This window comes from Oppia nitens, unplaced genomic scaffold, assembly GCF_028296485.1.
Source record: "Oppia nitens isolate AA-2021 unplaced genomic scaffold, nextdenovo-longstitch-racon4-pilon3 scaffold5_pilon_pilon_pilon, whole genome shotgun sequence".
In the NCBI taxonomy this organism is placed as follows: Eukaryota; Metazoa; Arthropoda; class Arachnida; order Sarcoptiformes; family Oppiidae; genus Oppia; species Oppia nitens.
The window spans coordinates 5,539,963-5,551,117 of NW_026533243.1; the positions used below are offsets into that span (position 1 = coordinate 5,539,963).

The following is an 11,155-nucleotide window of genomic DNA, read 5'->3' on the forward strand; positions in this document are numbered from 1 at the left end:
AATAATAATAATAATAATAATAATAACTATATATTATTATTAATTTTTGTTTTGTTTAATAATAATGTAATAATAATAATAATAATAATTTTATTTTTATTTGTTTAAAAATAATAATAATACTAATAACTATATATTATTATTAAATTTTTTTTTTGTTTAATAATAATAATAATAATAATAACTATATATTATTATTAATTTTTGTTTTGCTTAATAATAATAATAATAATAATAATAGCTATTTAAAATTTTTTTTTTATTTAATAATAATAATAATTATTATTATATATTATTATTAATTTTTTTGTTTTGATTTAATGATAATAATAATAATAGGAATAATAATAATAATAATAGTAATAAATATTGAATAATCTGTTTGTCCCGTGCAATGTATAGCCGTGCAATTCTTTTACTAATTTTAAAATATTCATCAAAAATAATTTGAATGGCTGTCTTTCCAGTGTCCCAAGAGGACATAGGATCGAATCCATGCTCTGCTACACAATTTTTTTTGTGTTTTATTTTAGTATTTTTTTTTAGTTAAATAGTTTTTATGGAAATGCTTTTAAAACATTTACAACGGGTTTTATATAATTAATAATTACTATTTAAATATTATTATTATTGGTTTGTATTATAAATTATATATATATATATATTGTATATGTACTTTTTTGTTTATATTTAAATTCATTTTAACTAATTATTTATTTTATTGTTTACATACAGTATGAGGACTAGGTCTTCACGTAAGCGTAAGGCTTTGCCTACCACTCCTCGACCTCATCAGTCGGAGTCCCCATTGTCCTCACCATCTCCTCTTCCTTACGTACCCCGCGATGTCCGAGTTTTTTAATGATGGTAGCGGTGGTAGTGGATTACGCCGGGAAGACATTCCTCTTAACGAGAGAAATAAATCTCCCGTTAGAAAACGGAGACTTGTGACTCCCGTTTCACCCGAACTTATGGCGGCGCCTTATGTTACAAGGGCCACTGTCGCACCGATTGTCACCAATACTAGACCGATGTCAACACCCGATGACTATGATTTATCGGCCATTTATAACGTCCCCTCTGAGACCATTGTGTCTGTGGTCCCGAATTCTGCTCTCTCTGCTGTGTCTAATGGCAATTTGGTTCGTCCGTCATCGGTAGTTTTGACTCGTCTTCGGGAACCAGTTATTGATATCTCCACCCATTCGTCACCAAAGAGAGTCACTCGATCGACCAAACAAGTGGTTGACATTTTTGGTGTAAGTTATTTATTTTATTTTATTATTTTTTTTTGTTTAATTTGATTTTTTTTTGTTTCTACTTCATTACTTTTAGCGCTATTTGTGTGAAAATAAGGCCGACTTTTTAAATGGTCGTCAGGACTTAAAAGATTTGATTAGTCCGAATGATGATTCGTTTGTGGACAATTGTGTTGACATAAAGATTCGTCAGTATGAAAGGGCGCCAAGAAGTTTTGACGAACCGGGTCCAATTGCTGATGAATACGAATTGGAAGCAATTGTCGGTCAGTTTACTCGGTTGGGTAGAGGGAATTTCAAACGGCATTTTGTTGTTGTATTTTGGGCGGGTTATGAGTTGCCAACTGTTGAACCTTTGGCTAATTTTAAACATAAAAAAGATTATCAGCGCTTTTTGGATCCTATATCCTTCCGCGTAGCTGGTTCGTCGGCGCAGGACATTCCTAAGGCGGTACCAGATCCGGTTGGTGCTGGTCCTCACGAAATGATTTTACGTGATTTGGTTATGGAACTCCAAAGATTAGGGTTGTTCACTCTTCATAATGGTTTTGATAGGTATAAGTTTCGCTTTTCATTACCAGTTCTACAGTAATTATTATCCTTATTTGTTCATTTTACTGTAGTAAACAATCATTGGATTTGTCGCGTCAATTGGAACTCGACACTTGGTTAAATCTATACGATAGTTGGGTTGCCATGTCTTCTGGTATTTTTATTAACCGTGTGATTTTAGGGACTTCACACTATCGTCAGAGAGAATACGTTGGATTTGATCCAAAATACAAAGTTTTATTCAGTCCCGAAGTCACGAAAGCGCGTATCAACATGAAAGCCGTCGTTGATGTCAATGATAAGGTTGTCTTTCTTGTAATGCGGAAGACTGATATCACTCGAATTGATCCATTGATTCATACTGGTGTCTTCGTCTCACATAAAATCACCGAATTCAAATACAAATGTAATATTTGATGGATATGTTGTTATTTTTTAGATATTAATTAGTTGTTTTTATGTAGATTATTACTTTGACCCTACACCGAAAGTAAGTGCTCTACAGCGTCTACCACCGACTATTTCGGCTTTTATTAAAGCATCTTCAGTTGGCTCGCATTATTCTGGGTCTAAGTGTGTCCATCGTCTATACGGGACTCAAGGGTCCGATGATGACTGTCTGTTCCGCTCTCTTGTTTTTATCGCCAAAGTTTTGGACGACTTTTCTTTTATTGAGTCGTTTCCTCTTGATATTGATGATTATATTAAATAATTTTGTGTACAATTTAATTTCATTATTGTTTTATGTATAATTTTTATTTTCAATATTGTATTTTTTTAATAAAAAATATTTGATTTCATTTATATTATTGTGTATTTTCTTTTAAACATAGTTTTGTTTATTAATTAAAAATATTTGTGTAGTAAATATTTTTTTTTTAAATTTTAATTCGTGTTTTATATAAATATATTCTCTTGTACACCAAGGATTTGTTCCCGGGTACCGAATTTAAAAATATTTTGTGTACATTATATATAATGTATAAACCATAATATAGTAAAGTGTATGACTTTGTACACCCTAGGATTTGTTCCCGGGTACCGATTTTAAAAATATTTTATAAATAGTTGATAAAATGTATAAACAATAATATAGTAGAGTGTAAAACTTTGTACGGCCTAGGATTTGTTCCCGGGTACCGATTTTAAAAATATTTTATGTACAGTATATATAATGTATAAACAATAGTATATAGATGTCTAGAACTTTGTACGTCTTAGCATTTGTTCCCGGGTACCGAATTTAAAAATATTTTGTGTACATTATATATAATGTATAAACCATAATATAGTAAAGTGTAGGACTTTGTACACCCTAGGATTTGTTCCCGGGTACCGATTTTAAAAATATTTTATAAATAGTTGATATAATGTATAAACAATAACATAGTAGAGTGTAAAACTTTGTACGGCCTAGGATTTGTTCCCGGGTACCGATTTTAAAAATATTTTATGTACAGTATATATAATGTATAAACAATAGTATATAGATGTCTAGAACTTTGTACGTCCTAGCATTTGTTCCCGGGTACCGAATTTAAAAATATTTTATAAGTAGTTAATATAATGTATATACAATAATATAGTAGAGTGTAAAACTTTGTACGGCCTGGGATTTGTTCCCGGGTACCGATTAAAAAAAATATTTTATATATAGCTACAGTACAGTAAAATATAAGGTAATTAATGTGTAAATATATAATTTTTTTTTTTGGTTTATTTAAATTTTTTTTTTTATTTTTTTTTATTTGTTTATTTTGTCTTATTTTAATTATACAATTATTTACAATTTGTTTTATACTATGGTTAATTAACCTCGCTTTCCTGGTATGGTGGTGGGACTAACGGATTGATTTCATCTAAAATGTTTAGCTGTCTACCTGGGAATGTCATATTTTTTAGTACCCAATTTTTTTCTTTAATGACAATTCTAAGTTTTTGTAATATTAAAGCTATAATAAATAGTAGTGTCAAAATAATTATGCTTAATATGTCCTCAATGTGATCTATGTTTAATTGATTAGTTAAATACCATTTATTATTTTCAATAACTTCTAATCTAATGATTTTACACGTATCATCATGTGTACAAGATAGCGGTTTATATCCTATGATTGTTTTATCATTGCTTATATTATCGGCAAAGTCTAAATTATTTATTAATTGTTCAGCTATTTGATTGTGTTTCCATTTAATGCCAATTTGCTTAATTATATTTTTGATTAAAATCAATCTGGCAGATAACATTGATAAACTCATAGTAGTGTAATTGGGTATGGATATGTCTCGTTTATTATGTTTGCTATGCGTTTCATTAACTTTATTGAAAAATAATGTTTTGTTAATAACTATTGTGTCGTTCGATTGTTCGCAGAATTTATTTAAAGGTTCAATAAATGAATCGACAAATCTACGATTACACCAATCTTTTTCAAAACTAGTATAATTCTCGCCTAAAGCTAGGTCACATGGGTTTTGGTAGGCAATATTTAATATTATTGTTTTTGTCGATGTTATAGGGCTACATAATGTAAGAATTGAAGTTATCAATAATGCTTTGCGCGGTGAATAGAACTTTGTTCTTTTTAATGGTTTTATTTCAACACTTTCACTGCTGGTCTCTTCACTTTCAAATTCTTCTATGCTACTAACTTTACTCATTTCTACAGTATTTGATGTTTTATTATTGCAGACTTTATAAAAACCCTTAACTTTATAGTAGTTGAAAATAATAAATAGTAAAAGTATTATGATTATTAGATAAATAATCATATCGCTATAACTGTAATTTATAATTCTACTAATTTTGTCATGACTAAATTTAGTAGCTTTAATTGATAATAACTTTGTGTTTATTTCTTTGGTTAATGTATCGAATTCAAAGTTATGTAGATCTGGCATTATATGAAAATTAATACGCTGGGATATAGATGGTCTTAAATCAATCTCGCTATCTATTATGATTTGTTTTGATTCATAGTTATAATTTGCTATTTTAAATGATGCTGTGTTAGGTATTGCAAAAAGAAAATTAGGGCAATCTATTGTTTTATTGTAAATCGTTATGTTTAATGTGTTACAATAGATTAAATTATGATCTGCTCTCGGTTTAATTTGAATTACATTTTCAGGCCTTATTTTATCGTAGTCATCACATCTATCTATACTCCAAAAATGTTCCGTTATGTTACCTAATCCTTGTGTACTACAACTATTCGATGATGGAACAACAAATATGTTTTGCATATTTTCTGTAGTTTTTGGCATTGGAGTTACGCAATCATGCAATTCATCATACATTATTTCTTGTGGCCCGTTGTAAATTATTTTACACAACAAATTGCTCATATTTGATTTTTCAAATAGGGTAAAGGGGTCAGCGTACATCATAGTAGTATTGGATTCCTTAACTTTAAGATCAAAAATAATTGTTAACATCCTTGTTTGTTCATTTATAACACACTCTTTTGGTTCGCTGTAAGTGAAGTCACATTTATCACCACAGGGTAGTGTCACATTAAAAATATCTAATAATTTCGGGTCTATTTTATTTTGACTCCATTTGCGACCTATGTCTATAAGTTTTTCTTGTATGACCGCAAACCTTGACGCAAGATTTGATACTAGTATCATAAGTGAAGGTAATCTTTCATTCACCATTTGTCTGACTGTTTCTTTAAAACTTTTAACTTCATACCCTAAATTTTCTATCTCTCTATGGAGTAATTCAATTACTCTGTTAACTCTTTCATCATTTTTCTCTAAGGTTGCCATACTCTCAACTAACCTTTCATTGGTTTTTTTTAAGTCTTCGATTTCTAACTTGTTATTTTTCGCTTGAACAATTGCGTGTGCAGATACTCCTATTGTGGTAGAGACGGAAACTACAAATATGGCAATTAAGGCTATGGCCATAATAGCTATTCGTTTGTTGCGAGGCTTAACTAATTGATTAAGTGGCATTTCATAAGGGCTTTTACACATTTTCCTAAGGGGTTTTACAAAGTCATTATATAATTGTTTTTCACACCATTCATGTAATTCCTTGTTTCCTTCAGGAATAAAAGATTTACGCAAGAAGATATCGCAAGGGCTGTCGTAACTGGCAGTTAATAAAACTCTATTTATTCCTGTAATCACTGGTTTCTTGGATACCCTCCAAACCAATGGGTTCATTTTTTGTAATGAGCAATGAGAACTATTTAAAGTAAGGATTAATAGTAATGTATACAATAAAAGATCAAATAATTTTCTCGGTTTTTTAACCCTAGTTGAACGCCTAAGATTATTTGAGTTATTGTTATTTTGGTTTTCAATTTTAACATCAATATTTGTTTCAATGTTTTGTTCAATTGGTGTATTCAATTCTGGTTCATTAATTTCATAAATCTCAGTTTCATCATCACTGATTGTTGATGATGTTGAGCTATAACTATCAATATTGATGTCATTTATTGGTATTTCTGTTAGCTTTTCTAATCTATCTATAAGTTCATCCCTGTCGGTATATTTACGTAATCGACTTACATGTACTACATCGGATAGCTTTCGCTTTCCTTCTTTAGTTTCGATTTCTACATTAACTTTGTTAGGGAAGATTTTACTTATACTAAATGGTCCGTGATAATAATGAAGTAATTTGGATGTACGTTTGGGGATCTGATTAGGATAGAGTACGAATACTTTTTGACCGACAATGTATTCCTCATCTCTATGTTTTTTGTCATAATTTCTTTTATTCCTTTCAGCAGCTTTCTGTATGCTATGAATAACTTTCTCATGTGTATAGGTTATTATGTCTCTTATTGAATCTAAATACTGCTGCTCATTGCTATAACCTACCATGGGTTCACTATATCTCCTATCCGGTGGGAGTATCGGATCTCTACCCATCATTAGTTTATATGGAGTGAAGCCTGTAGTGGCATTCACTGAGCAGTTATATGCAAAAGTAACCCAATGTAATTGGATATCCCAATCGGTGTGAACTTTGTTTACATAAGCGGACAGCATTTTCGCTAGAGTTTGATTAAACCTTTCGGTTAATCCGTTTGTCTGTGGATGGTGGGCCGTAGTGGTAACATGTTTTATAGATAACTCATTGTACAATTTTTGGCTAAATTTAGCTGTGAATTGTGTACCTCTATCACTTAGCAATGTTTTAATGCTACCAAAGGTGCAAACTATTTGCTCTATAACAAATTGTGCTGCCGACTCTTTTGTTGCCTCGGGCGTTGCTTTTGTTATAGCATATTTTGTGAAATAATCTGTTGCAACAATTATGTGAACATTTTCCTTATCTTTAGATACTTTGAAAGGGCCTAAGTAATCGATACCTACTAGTTCTAAAGGGGCGTCGCGTATAATAGGTACCATTAACCCTGCTGTTGGTATTAATGGCTTTTTCTTAGTTTGACAATCGAGACATGAATTTACATAATCAAATATATCGTTTTTCATGTTAGGCCAGTAGTAACGACATATTAGTTTACTTAAGGTTTTATTTATTCCCAAATGTGCACCACCATAGATATCATCGTGATATAAGTAAAGGATTTCTAAAACTTTTATTACTGGTAAACATAGTACTAATTTATATTCGTTGCTAATCTTAACCTTTTTATATAGGATATCATTTTCAATACAATACTGCTTTTGTAGATATTCTGGCTTTTGTGTGCATAAAGAATGATAAATATTTGCAAAATTATAATCAGATTTCTGCATTTTTGCCATTTCTTTTGAATTTATGTGCGAAAAGTCAGGTAATAATTCACCCATTGTTAACTTTAAACAATGCTGTTCTATATTGTCATCCATAAGTTCTGCTTTGTGGACTGGGTAACGAGACAAGGCGTCAGCTACTTTATTTAGGGTACCTTTTCTATACTCGATTACGTAATCAAAGCATGAGAGATGTAGTGACCAACGCTCAAGTCTAGAGTTGAGGCTACGTTTATCCTTCAACCATTTAAGGCATATACAATCGGTAACTATTTTAAATTTATGGCCTTTTAGGTAAACTTCACATTTTTGTGTAGTTTTGACAATAGCTAACATTTCTATTTCTGGGATTGAATAATTTTTTTCATTATCATGCAATAGCCAACTCATGTGACAAAATGGTTTAAGCTTTTTATCTATTACATGATATAGTGATCCACTAATACCTGTCAGTGAGCCATCTGTGTGTACCTCAATAGGTAGTTTATGGTCATAATGACACAATACAGGAGCAATGCATGTTTTAGGGTATCAAATGCGAGCTGTTGTTCGGGTCCCCAATAGTATAATCGCCCCTCGTCGCACTTTCGCACATAAACTTTACTTAATTTGATTTTTTCTAAATCCATTTGCTTAACCTTCTTTGTTAAGCGTGTCAATGGTTCAGCTATTTTAGAAAAATCTTTTATAGAGCGTCGATAAAACCCGGCTAAACCTATGAATGATCGTACGGCTCTAAGTGTAGTGGGGGTAGGAAATTGCATAATAGCTTTAACCTTTGATGGGTCAGTTTTTATACCATCTACAGACACAATGTACCCCAAGAATGCTATTCCCATTTGTCCAAACGAACACTTAGTTGGTTTTAAAGTTATACCTGTTTTTTCAAGCAATTCAAGGATTTCTTTTACATGAATTAAGTGTTCATCAAAGGTTTTACTAAATATAATAGCGTCGTCAAAATAGACGACAATAGATTTACCTATTTTGTCACCATATATTTTATTCATAGCCCTCATAAAAAATCCCGGGGCTTGCTTTAGACCAAAAGGCATTCTGTTGAATGTATATAACCCATCTTCAGTCCTGAAAGCTAACATATCTTTAATTTTATCATCCACCTCAAACTGCATATATCCACTATTTTGGTCGACCAGTGAAAAATATTTTGCATTGGCAAATGACCTTAGACACCGCTGCAGATCAGGTATAGGGTGTATATCATCCTCTGTTAAGTTATTTAACATTCTATAGTCGACACATAATCTTTTCTCGAGCTGACCATCTGGGCCTATGGTTTTTTTGTCAACTAATGACACTGGCGAACCATATGCACTGACACATGGTTCGGCTACTCCTATATTTATCCAATCATTTATTTGTTGCTTTATAATATTGTTTAAGAAAGGACTGTATTGTCTGGGAGGCTGTATTATAGGTCTTTGTTCAGGATTTTTCAATTTTAGTGAGAACTTTTCTACTGTACAAAGCCCTAATTTGTTTTTGTCAAAAGCAAAGACGCTGCTGAAGCTTTCAAGTAAATCATTTAGTTTACTTTGTTGTTCAGTTGTCAAATCTGAACTTATTATGTAACGCGAGGCTATACTTTTATTGTTATTTTTTAGAATACCCCGTATAGGTTTCTCTGCATAGCTTAAGTTATTTTGCATCAAATTTTTCTCAGCTATATATTGACAATAGGCATTACTACAATAAATGTATTCATCGTTGTATTGATCTGTTTTGTACTCTTTGTTTACACAATATTCACATCTTTCAATATCGGGTGTAATTTCAGTATCACTATTGGAACTTTCTGAGTCATATGTATAGTATTCATCTGATGTTGTTGTGCAATCATCAGATTTATCGGAATCATTGCTTGAAATTTCTATTAAATTTTCGATAGGATTGTTGGTTAAGGCAGTATCAGATTCACTATCTGAGTCTTTATCTACTATAAAGTAACCAACAATAATCCCGTCATTTAGGTGTATTTCATAATTGTTGTTGTTAAATATACAGATCATTCCCTTACTATATTTAATTGTAATTTTATCACTTTTTATATCAATGTTGTATTTATCTGCAAATGATTTGGAAGGTATAAATTTACAATTAAAATATGGTAACCTTTTAGTTTTATTACTAGGTCTGACCTGTAATAGTTGAGGTTCATTTGCCGGAACAGTTATCGGTTTTGCTAAATGCAATTTGTTATCATAGAAGTCATATGATTTTTCTAAACAACTAAGGCTTTTTATGGATTCTCTCCACATAATTTGTCTTCTAGCACAATCAATAAAGACACCTGCTTTCACTGTATAATTATTACCTAATAGTAAATCAAAGTGGAAGTTTTTAACTACAATTACTTTTATATTTACTACTTTGGTTAAGCCGTTAATAGTTACCGAGATATTAGGGTACAGCTTACCAATCGTTTCAACCTTTTTACCATTAACTGCCCGTATATCTTCATTACCCATTTTGAACATTTTAATCCCAAATTTTTTAACAACAGCGTAGTCTATTAGGGAAACTTCTGCTCCGGTATCTATCAAAGCTTCAACACTGTTGTTATTAATTTCTACCTTTTTAAATATAAGTTTTGGGATTTTATATTGGTTTATTGGTTCATCAGTGTAAGTGTCCGATAGTGTACTCACTTGTTCGGCCTCTCGATTAGGGCATACTCTAGCATAATGGCCTACTTTTTTACAGATATAGCAGGCATTATCCCCGTTCAAATTACGGGATCTACTCCTTTCGCGTGCGACTTCAAATTCAACACGTTTTGTTGATGTATCATTAGACCTATTATAATCGAGATCAACCGAAAGATTTCGGCGATCATTTCTCGGAGAATATGACGATGATCGAGAAGTGTTATAACCTACACTTCGATTTAATTGATCATTGTCTTTGTAATAATTGTCTCTATTTGTTTGTCTATTATATCTTTCAAGTGATATATTTCTTTGATTTAAGCTATCGTTACGCCTATCACCTGAGATATCTCTTTGATTTGATCTGTTGTCCATTCTATCTCTGGATATGTCTCTACGGTATGAGTCAAATTGTCTATCACCTGAAAATGACCTGTTAGGCCTTTCATTATAAGTAATATTCGAATTGGGTTGATTTAGTTTACTAGTGAATCTATCAAACGTTGGGTTTCTGCTAAAACCCCCTCGATCTCGAAATGTGTTTTGATTGTAACTGCTTCTATTTCGATTATTAATAGTATTAAAATTAGCATTACTTCTATATCTTTCTATTTTTCTACCAAATCATAGTCATTGTTTCGCTCTAATTTCTCTCTATATTCTGCTTGTCTGTCAAGCTTCGTAAACAACTTTTCAAATTTATTATTTAAATCATTTATAAGATTATTATCAGATTTATTATAAGAGGTGTCGATATCTAGGCCTGTTTTATTCAAGCCTTTTTCTATATTTTTTGAGTTAGTCATTAACTCGTCAATAGTAGTGCTATTAAATTGATAAATGCACTTTTTAATTTCTGGTTTGAAACCCTCACTTTTGAAGTCAATTTGTTCATTAACTGGCATATTTGCGTTATAATCTAAGCATTTAAGTCGCTTATCAGTGATGTAT

At 31.2% G+C, this 11,155-nt stretch overlaps 1 protein-coding gene across 2 annotated transcripts; it reads left to right on the plus strand.

Annotated features, from left to right (window-relative positions):
• The first annotated feature begins 773 nt into the window (after positions 1 to 773).
• LOC128960876 (uncharacterized) lies at positions 774 to 2,486 on the plus strand. Of its 2 annotated transcripts, XR_008484606.1 has the most exons (3): positions 774 to 1,259; positions 1,336 to 2,217; positions 2,276 to 2,486. XR_008484606.1 is itself a non-coding variant. In XM_054307031.1 (2 exons), exons 1-2 carry the CDS (start codon positions 846 to 848, stop codon positions 1,849 to 1,851), a joined length of 930 nt encoding a protein of 309 aa, XP_054163006.1. In that variant the 5' UTR covers positions 774 to 845; the 3' UTR covers positions 1,852 to 2,486. The 2 variants fall into 2 exon arrangements, 1 of the variants encoding a protein (XP_054163006.1); XM_054307031.1 differs by having other exon boundaries at positions 1,336 to 2,486.
• The last annotated feature ends 8,669 nt before the right edge of the window (positions 2,487 to 11,155 follow it).